This window comes from Diuraphis noxia, unplaced genomic scaffold, assembly GCF_037042655.1.
Source record: "Diuraphis noxia isolate RWA-SAM2 unplaced genomic scaffold, SU_Dnox_SAM2 contig0001, whole genome shotgun sequence".
NCBI classification, from domain to species: Eukaryota; Metazoa; Arthropoda; class Insecta; order Hemiptera; family Aphididae; genus Diuraphis; species Diuraphis noxia.
In genome coordinates, this window is record NW_028301711.1 from 41,171,896 (window position 1) to 41,195,428 (window position 23,533).

Genomic DNA, 23,533 nt, shown 5'->3' on the forward strand with positions numbered 1-23,533 from the left:
CAAAAATAATAAAAAAGCCTTTAAAAGTATGTAATATTTACATACATAATATACATATAGATATATTTTAATATATTATTTTGTATACAAATTATTGTTTTCTTCAATATAAATATACATTTTGTTATTAATCGATTGGTCAGCATGGTAGGTCATAAATTTATAACCAACAATCTTAATTTATTTCATTGTTGGTGTTAAAATGTGGACCGATACCGACTAGTATAGTAGTATCCCATCAAATTATCGCGTCAATATTGCCAACTATAGGCCCTAAATCTTTCCAACGGACCACATTTTATGTGAATTTGCCTAAAAATGTCCACGACGAATTAGCTTCGAAGTAAAAAAAAAAATATTATTATTAATATGATGTTTCTTTTTAACATTTTAATGAGTATTTAAAATTTATATTTTGTTGTATATTCATAATATATCTACATGGTTTTATATAACGTTTTATTAATTATAATTCATATATTTTAAATTAATAAACAGGGGGACTAGGGTAACTCTCTCACGGCTCGTTATTGTTAATTTTGTCTATCCCCTCACTAGTTAACTTTTAACAAATACACCACTGACATATTATTATAGAAATTAAATAGATATGAAATTTTGTACAAGTTGTTAATTATTAGTAAATATTTAAAGTTTTGATTTGCGGAGTGTTTACCCCGTCTAATGAACCATTCCAATTATCAATTTGTTTAATATTTAAACCTAGCCACCTAGGGCTAAGGTTTATACAAAAAAACATATGTGTATGTTTTTTTTTTTTTGCAATAGTATTTAATTATATTTGGTTAGAAGTATAAAAAAATCACATAATTAGTCATATTGATAGCAAAAATGATAAATTGTTCTTTATTGAAAAATTTCAGTATAAGTATATTACATACCTATAGTAATATACACGTTGTTTCATATTTACAATACAAACATAAAAAATGTATGTTTTTGCCTATTTGACATATATTTAAACAAAATTAGTGAAAAATGCTATTTTATGATAATATGTTAGATTACGTTTCTGATTTAAATTTCATAAAATCAAAATATTGTCATTGACGGAAAAAAATTTAAAAATATAGGTACCTACTACTTAAAATTGCTTTGGGCTTATTTAAAAGTAAGACATAACACAAATGATTTGGCTTATATAAAAAAAAAAAATTATTCAATCTGATTTAAATTTAAAATAGGAATGCTTCTATTTCACTTAATAATAGTTTGAAAATTATTGTTTATTTTATTTTTTATTTTTCCATGACGAAAGACATATTTTACTATTTATAAGTCAGAGCCCTACTTATAAGTTATTCACTATTACTCGTTTGACATTATTTTATTATTCATTGACATTCTCAGAAAAATAGTCTGATTTGGAATGTAAAATTTAAAATTTAAAAAAAACGGGTAAGTAAGTGGATGTCGCTCTGCAGTACAGTAGGTTACAAGTGGATTATACTGTAATGGATGGTATTAAATTTGAATTCAATGATGTAAATATGTAATATCATTGTATACGAAAAACGATTCTGAGTGGAGACGGTTTATCAGTCTAAGATATGTTATAGATTATTAAAAATTTTCGATTTAAAATAGAAAAAATCGTGAAATCGTACGTTTTTTCTCCTTTAATCGCTTTTATTTCGAATGCCGTTTCGAAAGTCGAAAAATGACCCCGAAAAAAGTACCTGCTCAAGAAAATTACATTTCAGAAAAAATTATACACTTGATACTTTTGAGCAAGTTAAGAGGGAGAAAAAGTGTTAACAGAATAAAAAAAATAAACATCATTGTAAAACCAATACATTCCTCCATCCGCTCAGAATCTAAAATGTACGTTTTAATTAAAAAGAATTAGAAATAAAAAATATTAACAATGAAAACAGTAAGGAATACAACTTTGTTGCCCCAAAAATGTTATTTTGCAATGGATTCAAATTATGAGCAAAAGAAAAAAATACGAGATCGTAAACACTTTTCAATATAATCAGTGATTCTTCTTTCAGTAGAATCACCCTGTATTATAATATATAGCTGCGGTTGTCATTTGTTTTCAGCTTGATCGCCACAACAACACAATATGTACAATACCGCACGCTTGTATTATATTCCATCCAAACGGAACGGATTTAGACGGTCGTTATAGGAACTGATGACAATTATTATTATGATCTATTGGTAACACAATACTGAAATAGGTACTGAATAGATATATAGGTACACAATAATAATATAATATTGTGTATTGTGGAATGGCACTTTACTGGCGTTTTACCGATGCTATTTATCGAGCAATTCGAGGCGTGAATTGTGTGAAAATTCACTACCTAGGGTAAGTATTAATGGCATAAACTGCACATTTACAATATACGACGATGTAGGCATGTGTATAAGTAGCACCGATTGTGAAGTTGCTTCCTATACAAATTAAGTTTTTACGGACATAATTAAACTAGTCTAGATTCTAAGCGGAGCGAGGAATGTATTGATTTTACCATGATATGTGTTTTTTTGTGTCTGTCATAGTGTCATCGCGTTTTGGGGCAGTAAATAAATGCTTCGATTTTCGCATTTAATACCTCGTTCGATCAGAAAGTGAATCTAGTTGGGTCAAAAGTAAAAAATTCTCAATATTTATCTCTAAATAATCGGTATAAACAAACTAAAAATTTAGGAAAAATCGGGAATTTTTACGCACAAGTAGTTTTCGGCAAAATAAATTTTGATTTTGGATGTAGCCTTAAAACAAATGACCATAGATATATGAATTTTTCACCAAATTTTTATATAAGTATATTCTATTCACCAAGCAATTTTCAAAAAATTTCTACTTAAGTTGAACTATTTATAGGTGTATTCATTTTTCGATTATTATTAGTTTTTTTAAAATTAATATTGATAAAAATTTATTTGTTGGGTAGAAAAGCTTAAAAATTTAATACAAGGCTCCTAACATATTGTTACAATAGCAGTTGAAAAATAAAATAAATTCAAAGTCACAATTTTTGACATAGTCACAAGCATTCAAAATTTGAATTTTGCAATTATTTTAAGCTAGAAATTCATAAAAGCATTTATTTTTAAATCTAAGATTTGAAAATGTTTAATAATCTATAATATATCCTAGACAGATAAACCGTCTTCGCTCAGAATCGTTTTTCGTATACAATGATATAATATCATTGGATTCAAATTTAATTCTGTCCATTACAGTAACCCACTTGTAACCAGCTACTGTACAGCAGAGCGATATCCACGACATACTCGGTTTTTTAAAGCTGAAAAATAACAATATAACTCAATAAAAGTCTCACAGTTTTTCTCAATTAAATCTTCGTAAGGTTAGGTATAGGTATATACGCTGGCAAATGTTTAATACATTATTACATTTTAGATTCTGAACGAAGTGATGAATGTATTGATTTTACAATAATGTGTGTGTTTTTTTTTTTTTTTTTTGTGTCTGTGTACAGCATAACTAGTCGAAATAATGCTTCGATTTCAAACTTTGGGGGTGGTTTCCGATGTAAAAGTGAAGATCCTTGGTGCATTATAGAGGTCAAAAGTAAACATTTTCCAACATTTTTCAAAAAAATCGAGAAAAACAAAAAAAAAATGACAGAAAAACGGGAATTTTTACGCAAAATCAGTTTTCGACCAAATCGATATTTTTTTATGGTTGTAATTCAAAAACTAATCACTATAAATACTTGAAATTTTCACACAATGTTTATGGTAGTGCTATCTATATACAGTTTAATTTTCAAAAAGTTTTGACTTTTTTTGAGGTATTTATAGACCACTGAAAATTTCGACTTTTTTGAGAATTCTTTTTTAATTGTCGGTAAAAAAATGTTGGACGACCAAAAAAACTTGAAAATTTAATACAAGGTTTCTTATGAGTTGTTCTTATTGTAGTTAAAGAAAATTAAAAATCGTAAATCACAATTTTTTTTACTAAGCGTTTATAGTTCAAAATATTACGAAATCTGTCGAAAACGCGAAAATTTGCAAGTAATTTTGAAGTTGAAAAATCATAAAAATTTTTTCCTTTATAACTAAGGATTAAAAATACAACACTAAGTTTTCCTTCAAGTAGCTATAGATAAAACTCGAAGCATCATTATAAGAAAAATTTTAAGTGCGTTTGAATTTTAAATTTTTACGAAATAGCGTAACGATAACGATTTATCCTGAAACGATTTTAAATATTTGTTATTATTCAAAAAGTATAAGTCGTAGATTCTTGAAAATTTTATCAGTTATTTAGATTGACATTTTCTTTATATGATTTAATTTTCAATATATTTTGACTTTTTTGAGATATTTATAGACGACTGAAATTTTCAATTTGTCTGAAAATTTTTTTTTGAATTGTCGATAAAATTTTTTTGGCCCTATCAAAATACTTTAAAATTTAATACAAAGTTCCTCATAAGTTATTATTATAGTGATTAAAAAATTATAAGAATACATAGGCACAATTTTTTTTTATTAGTATTTGAAGTTCAAATATTGGCAAAAATTCGTCAAAACCATGAATATTTGCAAATTAGTTTTAAGTTCATAAATCATAAAATTTTTTGCGTTTATAACTAAGGATTAAAAATACAAAACTAAGTTTTCCATACGTTTTCCTTCAAGTAGCTATAGAGAAACTAAACTCGAAGCATCATTATAGGAAAAATTTTAAGTGCGTTTAAATTTTAAATTTTTACGAAATAGCGTAACGATAACGATTTATCCTCAAACGATTTTAAACATTTGTTATTATTCAAAAAGTATAAGTTGTAGATACTTGAAAATTTTACCAGTTATTTAGATTGGAATTTTCTTTACGTGATTTAATTTTCAAAATATTTTGACTTTTTTTGAGGTATTTATAGACGACTGAAATTTTCAATTTGTCTGAAAATTTTTTTTCGAAGTGTCGATAAAAATTGTTTGGCCCTATCAAAATACTTGAAAATTTAATACAAATTTCCTCATAAGTTATTCTTATAGTGATTAAAAAATCATAAGAATACATAGGCACGATTTTTTTTATTAGGATTTGAAGTTCAAATATTGACTTAATACGTAAAAATTACGGCAATTTTCAAATTATCTTAGATCGAAATTTATAAAAGTTTTTCTTTTTAATTCTAAGATTTGAGAATTTAATACAAGGCTCATAATATAGTTTTGCAACAGCAGTTGAAAAATAAAAGAAATGTATAGCCACATTTTTTTTTTACATGCATTCAAATTTTAATTTTGACAACATACGTAAAAATCACGAAAATTCGTAAATTATTTTATTCTAGAAATTCATAAAAAAAATTTCCTTTTATACCTAACATTTGAAAATTTAATACAAGGCTCCCAAAATATTTTTACAATACATTCAAACATTTTTACAATCAAAATTCAATATATTTTACATACATATGGTGCGTTTATATAGTAACAAATATTATACACAGTAAGTCTGTAACCTCTGATGTTTATAAATACTTTGTCGATAAATGAAAACAATATAAGCGTATATATTAAAGATTATATATGTATAGGTATTCATTTTAAAAATGTCAATAAAAATCTATTAAATTATTGTAACTCGACGAGTGTGGATATAATAATAAAGACTGTTGGAAGGCCAGTATATTATTTTTCAAATAACTCTATCGTGTGCTTGGATTACTGAAATTGAACACATGCCTATCTTTTTGTGGTATTTAAGCCTTAAAAGTTAAGGGTTTAGTTTCAAAGCTGATGTGACTACACAATTCGTTATTCGACTTTGTGCTATTCACAATACAGAAGAAGATTTTATAGTTTGATATACGAATTTTCGTAGGCTGGTAAATTATAATTCCATAAAAGAAAGAAAAATGTTGAACTTATCAATTTGACGCACATATGTATAATATAATTAAGATTAGCTAGGACTAGCCATTATCATATTTTATAGGTTAGGTTATATAATTATTAATTAATAAGGAATAAAATAATCAAATAAAATCAAGTAAAATCACTAATATAATTTATATATTTGCCATTTGAAGTGTATTTTGAAACACTGATTTTTAATGCAAAAAATAAACGTAAACTTGGATCTAAATAGTATGAGGATTATATTTTATGTAAACATGATTGAGGGGTTTGATTAAATTATCATAACCTTTTGTATCATTTAGAGTTGGTAATATTCAATATATAATGACGTTAATCAGATATATTAATAAAATTGCATTGATTTTCTTATAACGGCATATAGTATAGTATAGTATGGCATATATAATGTCATGTTTCATTTTTTATCGACAATTTTTAACAAAATGTTTTCTATCAAACTTTATTACACAAGCAATAGTTAGTTAGTTAAGTTCAATCAACCCCACCTATTTGAAAATATTAAAATTACTAGCTTCATTTTTATACAATGTGTTCAATCACATGCATTTTGTTCATATTTTATTTTTATCATCGATTTTGTTATTTTTTTGTGATTCTACAAGTAAATTTCAGGTGAGACATGAAACTATCACAATAATTTGTAGAGAAATATTCTCATTAGAATCATAATGAATCATGATAAACTGATAAGTATGAAGGTTAGAATTCAAATTGAATGTTTATTGACATGTTTTCAACGAAAGTCAACGTGGAACCTTAAATTATAATAAAATATATTGTATCTTCATGCGTGAATTCATATCTAAAGTTGTGAAAAAAATTATTATAAAATCAATCAATTATTTATGCCATTACTCAATACCTTGAAATATATATTTATAATATTTAGGTATACTAACCTATGATCTATAAACTATATAGTAATAAAAATATCACAATAATTAACAATAACAATATCATAATAATTGACTATTATATACCTATCATTTGTATTATTATTCAATCATTGTAAAATGCGTTGAACAAAATTTACGTAGGAAATAAAAGTGTGCTAATTAATACAACACGAAAAATATTAAAAATATATTGACAAAACAATAACAAACTGAGGGTCGTTGCTCCAATGGTATATTTATTTTTTTTTATATATTTATATTTATATTGTTTATATTATATTATTCGATGACCACTCATTGACCATGATATATGTTTAATATTACCTATATTGAGATAAAATTACGAAATCATAGTCAACTTTTTTTTAGTATTGTCATTTTCAAATCGTTAATTATTATGATATAGATATAATATCGACCTGATAAGCGATGTCATACATGTTATCCACTAATCACAATGTGTATGTACGCTGAAATGGATATTAATATACCTATACTTTTTTTTTTATTGTAGAACAAATGGATTGCCGGATTGGTCTAAAGAGGCCAATAAAATATAAATAAAAGAATTATGCTCCAAATCCCCAATGTTTTACCAGACAAAATAAACACGATTTATCTATGTGTTAGGAAACATAAAATAAATTTATAGTTTAAACGATTCGACATGGAAATCAAAAGAATTACGTTCTGTGGTCAGTAATATGCGAACGTCACAATGCCACATTGCAAGATACAATGCAGTTATAAAATATGGCAAACAACATAATATATATTATACATAGTTATAACTATTGTAATACGAATAATGCTAAACGTCTTAAGACAGTGGCTCTTATTTGTGATTGATGTGACAACAGCTATAAGAGGACAGAAAAAAAATATTTTAAGTTATCAACTGTCTTAATATATTAATATTTTAATTTATGATTTAATAATATCATTATGTTTATTCATGGTTTTTATTTTATTTTATGTTCTTGTAAATAAAAATTATTATATTTTTTATTCATAAATTCGCACTAAATTGTATTTTTTTTTTTTTTTTTTTGTAAGGAGAACCCGCGGCAACATAGGCCATTGGGTGTGGGGTGGTACAGTAGGGATTATTTTTGTATATTTGTTTGTAGGTTTTTAATTGGGTAGGGTTGCAACACGTGTTTGTGTAAGTGTGGCAAGGATATGTTGCTAAAAATCCCGGGTGGTCACCCATCCGGGAGCTAGCAACTGCGGCCGGTACGTACGCTCAGTGCGTTTCCGCAGATTGAGCGTACGACCGCGCCTCACCAAGCCACCTAAATTGTATTATAAATTATAATACTCGTACATTATTTGACATGAGAAATAAATATACGTTCGAAAATATAGTAAAATGACTTATATGCTAGTCGCAAAAACAATCACTATACATTTGTATGAATCAATAGTGAGCTAATAGTTCCTTAAACTTGATTGAGCGGCCAATTATTGGTCTATTACATTTTAGTAAACCATTAAATTAATATTTTTTTTATGCAAATCGGTAATAGTCATGTAGTAATGAATATCAGTAAAGTTCACTCACTGAGTTTCGACGGCAGCTAAAGTTGTTCTGCACTGTCCGTTTTGGAATATGACTATGTCCACGATCTGTTGGATAAGTACTCTTATTTTTTTCACCATCTTGTTGCTGCTGTTTCGTATACATATCGTCACATGAACGCTTTCGCCATGCGTGTAAACCTGAATTAGGACGCAACAAATTTATAAAAATACCTATGTAATTATTATTTTTGTTATTACGTAATGAATTATTATTCACTCTAACGCGGTTCAACGAACCTGATATTTCCATATTGTAATTTTTAATCTACAATTGTGTAAATTCTGATTACAAACTCATAAGTACCTACCAAGCCAATAATGGTTTTTTTTTTTTTATAGCAAAACAGTCTAAGCGAGTTCAATAATAGTACATCGCGCGATATGTAATTTTTTGAAGACAATAAGGGTTGTCTATTTTACACCATCCAATAAACGTAGAATGATTTTATAGACCACCCCATCCATCAAATTTCGTTTAACCATTATCGTAAATTGATTTTTAGTTACATTTTTTGAACATTAGTTTAGTGCCCGAATATCATTATGAAATATAAATACAGACAGCGGAAAACTAAACAATTATCAAAATCAGAAATCAGGATTTCTAAAAATTCAGTGATGAACAATTAGAACTTTTTATTTCAATAAATCAATAAAGCACATGGTCCATTCGGTATTACACATTTGTACAGCAGTCTTACCATATACGTTTAGGCGATCTGTTATATCAATAATTGAGGTTTGAATTTTTAGGTTAAAAAAGTTGAAAATGTATGATACGTATTAAAAAGTCATGTAAAAAAAAAAAGGCGGGTAATTCGTGGATGTCGCTCTGCTGTACAGTAGGTTACAAGTGGGTTACTGTAATGGATGGAATTAAATTTGAATCCAATGATATTATATCATTGTATACGAAAAACGATTCTGAGCGAAGACGGTTCATCTGTCTAGGATATATTATAGATTATTAAAAATTTTCAAATCTTAGATTTAAGAAGAAAATTTTTTATGAATTTCTAGTTTAAAATAATTTGCGAATTTTCGTGATTTTCGTGATTTTTACATAATATGTTGTCAAAATTCAAACTTTGAATGCTTGTAAAAAAAAATTAAGACTACGCATTTCTTTTATTTTTCAATTGCTATTGTAAAAATATGATAGGAGCCATATATTAAATTTTCAAATCTTAGATATAAAATGAAAATTGTTTATGAATATCTAGCTTAAAATAATTTGTGAATTTTCGTGATTTTTACTTATTTTGTCAAAATTCAAACTTTGAGTGCTTATAAAAAAAAATTGTGAGTATGAATTTATTTTATTTTTCAACTGCTATTGTAACAATATGTTAGGAGCCTTATATTAAATTTTCAAGCTTTTCTACCCAACAAATAAATTTTTATCGATATTAATTTTAAAAAAAACTAATAATAATCGAAAATGAATACACCCATAAATAGTTCAACTTAAGTAGACATCTTTTAAAAATTTCATGGTGGATAGAATATACTTATATAAACATTCGGTGAAAATTTCATGTATCTGTGGTCATTTGTTTTAAAGTTACATCAAAAACCAAAATCGATTTTGTCGAAAAATGAGTGTGCGTAAAATTTCCCGTTTGCCCTTAATTTATAGTTTGTTTTATTTAGAAAAATATTTTTTACTTTTGACCCCCCCCCAAAGTACCAACTAGATTCACTTTCTGATCGAACGAGGTACTGAAGTCAAAAATCGAAGCACTTTTACTGCCCCAAAACGTGATGACAGACCACAGACACAAAAAAAAAAACACATATCATGATAAAATCAATATATTCATCGCTCCGCTCAGAATCTAAAATTATCAAAAATTATCATTAAAATGTGCTCTGCACACAGTGCAGATTTTAAACAAAACAATACATTATTGTCACTGGTGTATTTGACATTTTTTTTTTTTAACTCATAATATTAATAAAAATATAACAACAATTTACTACAGAACTGTTTTATTCTATTACTACCTAAATAATGATAAAGTGTACCTACCGATTAAAAGGTAAATCTCCATCATTAAGATGACAAGTGAAAACAGTAGTAAAAAATTAAAATCACAGATACCTAATATTTTTCTCGTTACTTACAATTTATTCCAAGACATTCTAAAGAAATCAAACATATTTCCTAACCCCTGATGTATAAAAAAAGACTTTTTCTTGTAAGCTCTGTGTGTTGAACTGCAAATCTTCCACATTATTTGCTCTTATAATTATGATGATATGAAACGACCTAAGAACCCTAAAATGTAAGCTATATACAACGAGGAAGATAATATCAGCTAATACGTCAATAACAGCAACGTAAACATCAACAACGACGACGATGACAACGACAGCAACAATAACATGCGCTGCCTATGGAGGTCATCATCGTATACAATGATAACATGGCTACCGACGATCGAAGCAGCTATAATATTATTATCATTATGACATTATGGTATACCTGAACTCGCACAATGAACCGATTATTAGCCGACGTTAATAGCTATTTGTTCAAGCAGTTTTCTCCTACGCCTAGGAGGTGTAGATACCTACCTATATTATAACGTAGCACGAATAATATCATAATAATGATATGTTTTATTGTTTTCTTCTGTGTTATACCTACTGTAATTATGCCCAATGCAATATTTAAATGATGAAGTGTGCACGCCTGATACGCAGTACGCTAAATATTATTATTATTATTATTATTGTTGGGTATATTTCGTGTTCTCGCATTTTATTACTTACCTACCTATACGTTTGTGCCGTCGTTCTCGGTATAGGTACTGTTACAGCGCCTATATGGCTATCAGACTAAGCGTATTTCTAAAGAATGGATAGAATGTGACGAGCGAGTACGTGCTCAGTGTGAAATCTCCACGCTATAGTATGCAAAGAGTAATTATTCGTCAAACGTGCTCACCCCTCTACCACCCACTAACAACCTTTAACAATACCTTCACTTAAACACCATATTTTGAAATATTTTTTTAGCTATTAGCATTTATTAGTTATTAGCTTATTACCATTTAAGAAGTAACCTGTGGTGATAAAATTTCTTTTCTTTTTTTCTACCGGAACCTTTATTGTCGTTGACGAAATTAATTTTTCGAAAATTTTGTCGCATTGACAAAATTCGATCGAATGGTTTCCGAGTTACTAAACATTATGTTCTAAGGAGTAATGAATAAATTAAAATATATTATGTAATATTTAGTCAAGTACCTACCAATTATTATTATCATTACAAACTATAAAATTTGAATAAATTAAAGTTAATTACTAATTATACTAATTGGCAACAACTTTACTATAACTAATAATTTTAAATTAATCATCATTTATAATAATTATATACATATAAACCTATATTTATTGTATAAATTGTTCCTATAGTATTTTCCGACTTTATGTTTCATCACACAGAAATTGAACTTATCGTTTGTATTTCAATTTGAATAGGTACATCAAGTCATCAACATATTATTTGAAAACCTAATTTCCTTAAAAATGTACAATAATATAAAAGAGTGAATTTCATCTGAAGAAGGAGCGGCAACGTGGTGTGAGACGACGGAAAAAACAAAATCATATCCTGTCTGGAATAATAAATATGTCATATATTTACTACAATCGATAGGCATTATGCAAATATTGTTGGTTCGAATATTTATTCCTATATTATAACAGTAATATTAATTGAACTCGATTTTTATAAGTTTATACAATCATTTATAACAAATAAATTTCGATTATTCAATAGTATTATTAATAATATGGTATATGTGCCTATAGGTATTGTATCATCCAAACTTTGTTTATAAATACTTAAAAGTTATTTTTATTTTTATTTAAGAAAGCTATTTAAACATGGCTAATACAGCACGTAATATATATATACAGAGTGTAATAAAAAGACCTGACCAAAAAAAAAAATTATACTAATTAAACGTATGACAAAAATTGTTAATAATTATATTATGAAATATAGGTACTCATGTTATCGAATTCTCAAAAATCATATTTTTAAAAAAGTTATTACATTCCAAATTGATTTAACCAAAATAATACAATAATTTTAAAAAAATACTAAAAATAAACTACTTGACTTAGATAAATATTTTTAACATCAAAATTATTCTTAAAAACAGATTCACAAATAGACTATGTTGAATTTATCCAAACAATGTGTATAATATATAATAAGAAACAAAGACAGGACAGACCGAGTGAGCGGCGTTCATTGACACGAAGTTTTTTTTCGGAAGAATTTCACTTATAATCAGTGAATAGATATAATTGTGAAATAAAAACCAAAATGTAAACTTATTTTTTTTCGCAGCATGCGTAAGAAACATTGATTTTAAAACGATTCATTTGAGATATTGCTTTAAGTACACCGCTGTGGTCTTATTATGATCTTAACATTTTTCAGGGCATAAACTAACCGTGTACTTGACGTGTGATCGAATCGAATTCGACGGATAAAAAGAAAAACAAATATAACGATGACAATGTCCTCCAGAAACGTGAGTTGACGACAGTAAATTGAAACGGAATGTACGGCGACGATGTAAAAAAAAATGATCGTCGAATTACATTTAGTTTAGATAATGCCTATAACCGTCGTTATCGTAAACGCGATAGAAACGTATGGTCATAAGATAGCGAAACGCAGTTTTTACTTTTTAAATATAAAAATGTCTAAAATGTTTATGATATTTTGGTGTGCCAAATATTTCCAAATTATATGTACAAAATTAATTTATAAATTAGTAATAAGTTCATTCATATTAATTTTAAAAAGTTGAAATTACAATGATATCTATTCAATGCAGCTTAGGTATAACTTAAAAATTCTTTATTAACTGTCTATACCTATTAGTTCGAAATTATATTATATCAATATTTTCTAAAAAATATACTGTTTTGGAATATAAAATTGAAATGTTGTTATAAATATTATAGTACAAAAAAAAAATTAAATAAAAAAAAATTGTAATCAATTCAACAGATATAAAAAGGTAAAACACATAACTTTTATTCAAAAATTATTATACAGAAAAATGATATTTTTATTTTTATTTTTATTTTTACATTACATTACGGGACGAACCCTTTAAATACATGAATATAATATAATAAGTAATAGTAATTTGCTTTGTGGAAACGAGGCTCAGATTTTTAGGGGGGGGGGGATGAAGGGTCAGAATTGGCAATACGCATAAGACGAATAATCGGTGAGTTTAAATGGTAGTTTGAGGAAGAGAATGGTATATTATGTAATTGATATTCTAAAAAACACAAACTATTTTAAACTTAAAGAGTATTAACTGTTAAATAATCGCCAAGTATATCATCATACTCATAGAGTCTTATAAATAATGAAATATAAAATTTCAGTTATCGTTTTGCATTAATTATTATGAATTGTGATAAGTTAATTTCAAATAGTGTTACGGTGTGCCAATCTCTATTATTATCTTTAATTTTCAGAATCGTTTTTCGTATACAATGATATAATATCATTGGATTCAAATTTAATTCCATCCATTACAGTAACCCACTTGTAACCTACTGTACAGCAGAGTGACATCTACGACTTACCCACTTTTTTATTTTATATTTGAGGCTTGGAAATGTAATACAAGGATTCACATAAATTTTTATTACAGTAATTTAAAAATATCAAATTTAATTGGTCCTTTTTTTAATCAGCTTCTGAAGTTCAAATGTTGATGAAATAGGATATTTAATTTTGTTTTTACTCAAAATATTATACAAAAATCACCAGGGAACTTGAAACTCTACACTTTTACATTTCTACATACTTTGCAGAGTAAAATCATTAAAATCTTTAGTTGAATTATATTATTAAACAGGTACCATGAACCTCAATCATTAAAATGATACTACAAAGCTTAAGCGCATAACCAACCGAAAATAATATTGAAAATCATTATCTCGTACCTATAGTTGATACCTGCACGAAGACGTCGCAATTTAATTACCAAGTGACAATTCATAGCTCATAGGTACATTTAATATTCTTTTCCTAACAACTAGAAAAACACTTCATCATGTTATACTTGGTATGAAATTGATATTATATTGTTTCATTCTTAAATATCACGCAAGGTATAAAAAATGGAGAGAATCTAACCATCTCCCCCCATGTTACCATTTGCATTCAATCCGGCATCCACTACTACTACTACTATACACACACTACAACTATAATACGTAATAATATTATATATCTCGCGGTATTCCGTGTACTTGCACGTGATGTAACTTGCGTATAATTAGGTAATGTTATTATTGTATATATAGTGATCGAACGGCATCTGATATACCTGTTTGTCGAGTACAGCCTCCAATTCCAGTTGGCCGGGGCTGAACATGAAGTCTTTGCGGACTATGGTGCAAGGATGTCTACTCAAGGGACGCATGACCGGAGCAAACTGGATTTTGCGGATGCGCATCGCCACGGAACTCCTACAGTGAGAACAAAAAATAACAAAGATATAGACCGCAACTGTTTCTGTCCAACACGATTCGACCTCGTTTAAATCGGCGAAGGTCGCCAACGAAATAAACAGTGGCGTATCAAAATAATGTGTATTTTAAACCGACGTGTTTTCCTCCACACCGTTCATTTTACACGCCTCATAGTATTGTGTCAGATATCTAAATCATTTACGTTATTATTTACTACTGTGGTACCAAATCTCTACGTTCTGTTTGTACCTGGGTAGTAGTAGGTATACCTATAGAACATTATATGTTATTTATGTATGTTTATATTATAAGTTATAACCTCCACGATCTTAATGCGGTGTCGTCGTGTCGGTGTGCAATTAGTTAGTGTCGACAACTTTTCAATTTTTCTACTTTTTCACGTTTATCTAGGATAATAGTATAGAAAACACTTTTTCTGTACATAGTATTTAGCTATAATACCTGCTATCTTAAGGGCAGTAACTAAAAGAAAATAATATGGCACCGTAGAAGATTAATATTAATCTCTATTTTTCTTTTAATAATATAAAACATAAAAAACTGTCGGTTTCACTGATTTTTTCACTTTATATAAAAAGTGAAATGTGTATGGTGTATTATTTACCTATTAATTTTAAATAATTAGATATGAAAATATAACTTCGCATTAATAAACTTGCTGCACTATGTACACTATACAACTACTATAATTGCATTTCCATCGAATTTTACCCTCTAATAGTTTAATGCCGCATAAAGTTCTTATTTAATTAAAAAGTTTGTACTTGCACTAGTTGCACTACCTATACCCATATGAATAAGTTGTCATCATCAAGACAACAGACTTGATATACGTTTGATGACAGTTTAAACTTAATCTTAAAAGTTAAACAAATATACAAACAATTTTTTTCGGGGTTTACACTACTTCAAGTATTTATTTGGACGCATAATCGTTAAAAAATAAAAATAATATACATATCGTGTATGAAGTATAAAAAAAAACTGACACGATATTTAAACTAAAAAGTATAGATTACTTTGCACGGTTATGGTCAGTTTCAGCCTCCCCAGCGAATATTTTCACATAGTACTGGACACCACATGCATCAGCTGAATTCGATGTCCCATCTTGCAATATTACCGATGCCGGTGCATTCTCAGGAATTTTAAAACGGAACGGCGTGGCGTTACTCCCTAATTTAGACACTAAACAATCCTATGACAAATCATCAACAATCAATTAATCAAATATGCGTAATAGACATTGTCCAACTACATAAAGATTGTGTTGTGACATTTATTAGATATCATACGAGATTATATTTTAATTTATAATAATGATATTTTTACAAATGAATAATAAATTATAGTTGCTAAATATTATTTTCAATTGACTATATATCATAAGGTGGATAATAATATAATATATCCTCTTGAATACAACAAAGATTTTACTCATAATGTTAAAAATATACGTAAGAAAGGAAACCGTCTAAAATTTGAAGCATAAAGTCGTTTTGTTCGTTTTTGTATGTTACTTATATTATAAACATAATTACCTAGTAAATGCATAATAATAATATATTATATTATATTATTGTATTAGTGTTACCATTAATTTAATTATGTTATTTAGCTATTTTCATTTGAAGAAGCCTTTCATTGATGAAATTAAAATTTCTTAAAATAACTACGTATTACTACTAAAAAAATAAAAATAAAACAATAGATAACAATATTGATCAATAAATTGGGCTATAGTTAATATTATAATAAAAAAACAAACAACAGTTTATGAATTTAGATCACTTGTTTTATCTTTTTATCTTATATTTTAAAATAAATACCGTATGGCAAATACCTATTGTATTGAATAATACTTAGGTAAAAAATAATCCATCTACCGAACTAATAAACAATAGTTGATAACGTCAAAAAATGTCATAATATGCCGAATATTATTTAAGGTCTTATATTATCTTTTATATTTTTGCGAAATTGTTAAGCGTTTAAACCCATTGAATATTATAACTCCATTTAATGAAAAAAGTTTAAATTAAGCATAATATTAAATAACAAACCTCTTAAGGTGTAGGAAAACTACTGTAGGTATATATATATAACTAATATATGTAGGTAATCTAGGTATGTCGTTAGAAACATCTTGTTTTCAAATGTTTACCTGAATTTTAGTCAACTTCAATGGGTTGTCGTTCTCAAGAGGAGGATATATCTGTGCCGATGCCAAGTACATGTCTTTTTGAAAACACAATCCCATCACTTCATCCTCTTTTCGACCGTACCGAAAGCTGCACACTATTTGACCAAAAATTTTGCCACTTTTCAAATAAGAATTGTCCAACATGACAACTCCATCTATAACATGTTATATTTTATATATATAAATATTTGTACACTGAAATAGATATATTAATTTATAATTTACTATCTCAATAAAAATAAATAAATAAATTTAAATTTTAGTGTTTTACGTAGATGCAGAATATATTTCGAATTTTTAAAGTCCAATGATTTTACAATAGTATTTAAGCATCATAATTGAACATAATAAAATTAAAAATACAATGTTTGGCTTATGTATATAAAAACAGATTTTTATTTAATGTGCCTACATAAAGATACCTATATTTAAATATTTTAAAGAATAATATTGATGATTAAAATAAACTTATGGTTAACCTATAAATTACATGTGGAAAAAAATACTTAATTTTATACTTCTATAACATACTTGTTTTGACTTAAATGAATTACATTATACATTTAATATTATTGTATAACTTTTTTTTTTTAATTTAAACATTGTGTAAAAGTGTTTTTACATAATTAAATAATATTGTTTTAATGGTTTACGATTATCTTTTAACTATATTATATCTTATAAGTACCTACTATTGATCACTATTTTTCATAATGCCTAAAAATATTTTACATAATTGACCATAATTGCGTACCAATTTATTCAAATTTATTTCTGCCATAACGCTCATAATAGTAACGATGAATAAATTATCCACAATTATCATAAGCTGCTGTTATATACAATATACATAAATGTGATGATGGATATTTTTCGTAATTATTTATTCTCTGATAATATTTAGATATATATTAAATTAAATAACGGGCCATATATAATACACAAAGCGTAACAGGGTCGTTGGCAGTAGTCTAGATATTTTGATCTTCACGTGACCTCAAACTTGAGAACTAACAGTACAGTCACATTATTAACTTATGCATTATATTATAATAATAATGCAATTTGAAATTTAAAACAAAAAAATAATTCATCGGGTTGCGGTGCTCAGATACTATAAGTGCAGTACTGCAGCCATTATTTCATACAATGCGTTTAAAATTTAAAAAGTGTTTATTCGACAGAATTCATCAGATAGGATTTTAAAAATGTGTGAACTCAGCATTTTATCTGGCTATAGTCGAATATTTGAAAACTTGGATTAATATTTTAATAAAGTTTCAGGCATTGATACATGATATAAATAGGGTTCAGAACTATATAAATTAATATTTTATTTCATGTGTTTTATCTCATATAGATAAAATATTTAAAACGATTTATTCTATCTATGTAGATAATAAAAAACTGTCATCTTTTAAAATTATCTTGATAATTTTTTATTCTATCTTTTATTATATTAGTTATATAATATAAATAATAATCAAACATAATATACTTTTACTGATAGTAGGGAGTAATTCTATGGACGAGCGATGCCTGAACACAGCTAAAAAAAACTGGTATCTAAGTACAATCTTAATTTTATATATTTCAATTCAAATAAAGTTAACCCAATTTTCATATTTTTATACTAAGTACCAATCAGGTTAACATAGATAAAGTAAATAATGTTATGATATTAATATTATAGGTACTTTATGTTATGTAGTTTAATTTATTTATAATGTAAGTATGTGTAGTACTGTAGTATAATATGGTAATATGTTCAGTTTTCATTTTAATATGTAATATGGTAACTAAGCACTTTTAAAATTATTGTTTTATTTACTTATACAATTGTATTGTAAATATAATGTAACAATACAATATAAAACATTGATGCATACACCATTTTAATTGCTATACAAGTGATTCACCAAGTGAGTTCACCCTCTTTTTACTTTTAATAAAAATCTGATTTTGAAAATATGGTCTTTCAGTACATTTAAAGATTCCAAAAATCAGATTTTGGATAACTTCATTATTAAAGAAAAAAAGGGGATGAGCATTCTTAATGAATTACCCTGTATATTATAATTATTAAATTTGTATGATCAGATATGGTAATTTGATAGTCTATGTAAATATTATCTAGATTATAGATAACTTTTTCCTGAAACTATCTTATAAGATATCAATTATCTCATTTAGAGGATTTTAGTCAAAATTATTTATGATCTTATTTAGATAACTACTTAGTTATTATTATCTATTCCTAAAATTACATATAAAGACAGAAATATACTTGACTTTACTATTACATACTACTTAGATTTTAAAATTGAATGATGGTCCACCTTCCTTAAAATTATAATATAACTAGTTTTAAATAAAAATATATTGCATTAATAAATTCAATAATGTCCACTATCAACTTATAAGATAACAATATTATAGACTTTTAAAATTGAATGCTTTTAAGTTTTAGTTCACTTGGCAAAATAATATGAATAACATCGAGTGACTGTACATGTAGCATTCATAAAAAAATACTAATTTAATAAATAATGAACACCTATTATAGTTACGTATCTAGGCATTAATCAAGTTTCTCAAATTTACAATTGGCTTATCAACGGATAAGTCGTATAATTTGTGATGAATTAATTAAAAGGTGTTAAAATATATAGGTATCATGTTCGTGTTGATATAAGTGTAATTAAGTCGTAATAGTATAACAAAGTACTGTATGAAAGTATCGTAAAATTTTGTATTTAAATATTCTATTTACAGATATAAAGAGTAATTTATTACAAATAAATACATTTTTCAAATAAACTGTATAAAATGTATATTATACTGTAACCCATTTTTCACTTAGCATATTACAAAAATTAAAATTAAAAATTATATTATGTTCATTGTCCGATAGTTTTGCAGAAATATATGTGTAGGATAGTTCACTAGTACATGCTCACCGCAATATTATTATTTTATTATTACAATATTACAATAGGTACCCTTTTATAATAAACTCATCCAAATGTTGATTTTTGGACTTTTTACCGTAAATTAGTTATTATTTATAAATAAGATTTTTTTGAAAATGTTGATGTATATAAATCGAAAATCTAATAAGATTTTCTGTATTTTGGGTACGTAATTTATTAGACGTTAAGACTTATGCACTTAAAGTACTATATAATACTATATAATATATATGATCTAGATTATAGACATAATAGTCCATGATAATAGGTTTAAAACATATTCGGTACTGTGATGATTAGAAAATTATCGTAGGTAATTAATATTAATCTGTTTAAATTATATAATTTATTAAAAATGTTATATTATGATTAATAGATAGCTAGTAGGTGGTGGCAGTATTGTGATAAGCAGTTCTCACCTGTTCCTAGTTTTTGAACTGGGAAAAAAACAAGATAGGTGGTAGGTATACTATGCTTCAAAAGTTATAATATTTTATCGATTTTACATTTTATTTACAACCATTATTCAGAAATATTATTCTAAGTAAGTTTCTAAAGCTTAATAACTTCTGACCTAGGTACTCAGATGAATTTATATTTTGATTTTTGAGAATTTTCAATAAAATAATTTGGTTAACATTTTACCGTTAAAAAGGACTTCTCTCGTTTAAAAAAAAAATGTATATCAAAATAACAAAATACTTTTTAAATGGTAAAAATAATTTAATTATATATATATATATATATATATATAATAATCTATCCTTCCTGTTTAAAAATATAGTCTTTATAATGATTTAAAAACTCCAAAACATTTAAAATTTAAAATCAATTATTGAAGGATGTTAGGGGTTTAAGCAATGAGAGTGCTTGGTGAAACATGACGTATTTAATATTCTCGAAACGTGTATATACAATACATACGTACCAACAGGGTCGATGAATGTTATATGGTCAACGATATTACGTTTGCTCAAGTATAGAACTATCTTGCCATCAGGCGAGGACTTTTTGAAGACGTTAAAATTCAACACCATTATTACTGATGTTCGATGAACTATAATTGCACTGCAAGACGAAAGAGTGACTTCTAAAATGCGACTAACTGGTTAAAATATAATAAATGTGATCAGGTGTGTCTTAAACGACGCTATTAAGGTTTCACTGTACAGCCGAGTTAAGCTCGTTAAGTCATGTACACTACTATCATATATACATATATATATATATCATATATACATATATATATATATATCATATATACATATATATATATATATATTATATATATATATATATATATATATATATATATATATATATATATATTATATATATATATATATATATATATATTGTTGTTATTAAATTAAGTTTAAAACCGAACTAGGTACGTCACTGTTTTAATTTTCAATGCCAAAGGAAACCCTGTTTTTGGACATTAAAAATGATTTATATACATACATATACTAGGTTCGTATTTTCTTATATATACAAACCTATACACATACAGTACATGTATATAAAATGTACATAGCATATAACATGTTTCATATTAAATGCAGGCACGCGCCTATGTTTTTGTTAGCATCATATGTGGATTGCGGAAGTTGTGCAACTGCAACGGACATTAAATAAATATTTAATTAAATACATTGCAATATATGACGTGTCATTATTTCGTACACTCATATAATATAATTTTGAAAAGGCTGACTAGGGTTCTATATAGGATGTCACGCCATCACAGAGATGTTATATACATCCTCAGATATCATACAAAATTGATTATTTGTATAATATTGATCGCGTGGAAACCGTATAAATGTATACAGCGTTGATTGAATGATTTGAACGTTGGAAAACACAAAATTATTTTAAATTTCGCTTTTATTTCAACGTATTTTATTGGAATATTATAATCATTTTTATCATAATAATAGATCTAATCATCGAACAACAAAATATATATTTTATTGGCTTTTTAAATCGTCTTATTTCAATTTTTCGCTTAATATATTTCGTATATTATATTAGGTAGTGTATAAAAAATTGTTTAACTAAAATGTCGTACAATATATATATATATATATATATTATATATAGAATTTATAGATACTAATATGTATTTTTTTGATACCAAAAAAAAAGGGAACATGGATCTATTTGAAATACATGTAAGATTTACGTATAATATGTCAGATTGTAGAGACTATCATTATTTTCTTATTGCCTATAATATGCATTGTTGGCCTCTACGGAAGACATAGAGTGTGTTTTATCATTAATTAATAAGCGTATTTTTTAGGATTTTAAAATTCATTGACTGATTATTGCTTTAAAAAGACGATTCTGAACATTTTAAAACTTAATGAAGAATTTATTTCATGGAAACGATTTTGAAAAACTAATTTAGATTTGTTTGATATAGTTGATTATGTTTGGTTGTTTTTTGAACTTTATTTATTGTTTATTATTATAATTAAATATTTTGGAAGAATAATCATAATTGTATAATAATGATTAGTCTAAACATTTGAAATCTTTTGAATTTAATTTGTAGAACAACAACAATATTCTTATGATACAATTAAAATATAAAAACATGTAAAAATTAAAAGTCAACAATAATATATTTTATTAAATATAATAAATTATGTCAGGAGCTGGTAACTTTCACAATACAAAATAAATGGCTGTATCAAATTTCGAAATCCCCGAAAAATACGTTTTACTGAGTATAATATGTTTTACCTACGTTATTTCTCCAATGTAGACCACACAGAACTCATCAATTTAGTCAACTTTTAGTAAGGTTTGCAACGAGGGATATAATAGTTGCTGTTTTGCGGTAACGGTGTCACACGCTCGGGTTATTCGGTTAACGGTTATTCGGGTATATCAAGAAACTCGTGTACGCTGTACCTATGTGCTGTGAACAGAAACTCGTGAAAAGCTCCGTTGTAATCGTAACCAAGTTACATGTCCCTTTGAACAAGAGGATGGAATAAAACGAATTTGAATCGGATTAATTATACGCACATCAATTTGATTTATGTTTTCGAAGCGGAGTACTAAATTAGTACTTAAATTAATTAATAAATACACCTACGAATTCAGTTGTGGTTTTTTTTTTTTTTTAAATTAACTTTAACTCTCGGATTTATAAGTACACTATAATATATATCTTATAAGTATTATGTGAATGTCACATTAAACCTAGAGTAATATTGTTTCGGTGATTTTTTTTTATAACCTCATAAACTAATATGACTGTTTTAAAATTAGGTATACCTATATTCGAGTTACATGCACACTTGTGTTTTGAGTGCAAGTATTTAGTATTTGTAGCCTTTATTTTATACAGTAGAAGTGATTGTTATCTACTGTTATATAGCGTGAACAAACCGTATTTT

The 23,533-nt window shown here is 26.5% G+C and overlaps 1 protein-coding gene across 1 annotated transcript in view; it reads right to left on the minus strand.

Annotated features, from left to right (window-relative positions):
* The window catches only part of Arr1 (arrestin 1), a 53,212-nt gene extending 31,981 nt beyond the window's left edge, over positions 1-21,231 (minus strand). The window contains exons 1-5 of the mRNA XM_015507947.2: positions 21,046-21,231; positions 17,107-17,300; positions 15,962-16,140; positions 14,777-14,918; positions 8,371-8,528 (exon numbers count right to left, since the gene is read on the minus strand). Of these exons, the coding sequence (XP_015363433.2) occupies positions 8,371-8,528; positions 14,777-14,918; positions 15,962-16,140; positions 17,107-17,300; positions 21,046-21,154 (782 nt within the window). The 5' untranslated portion in view covers positions 21,155-21,231. The remainder of the gene's footprint in view (positions 1-8,370; positions 8,529-14,776; positions 14,919-15,961; positions 16,141-17,106; positions 17,301-21,045) is intronic.
* Between the last annotated feature and the right edge of the window lie 2,302 nt (positions 21,232-23,533).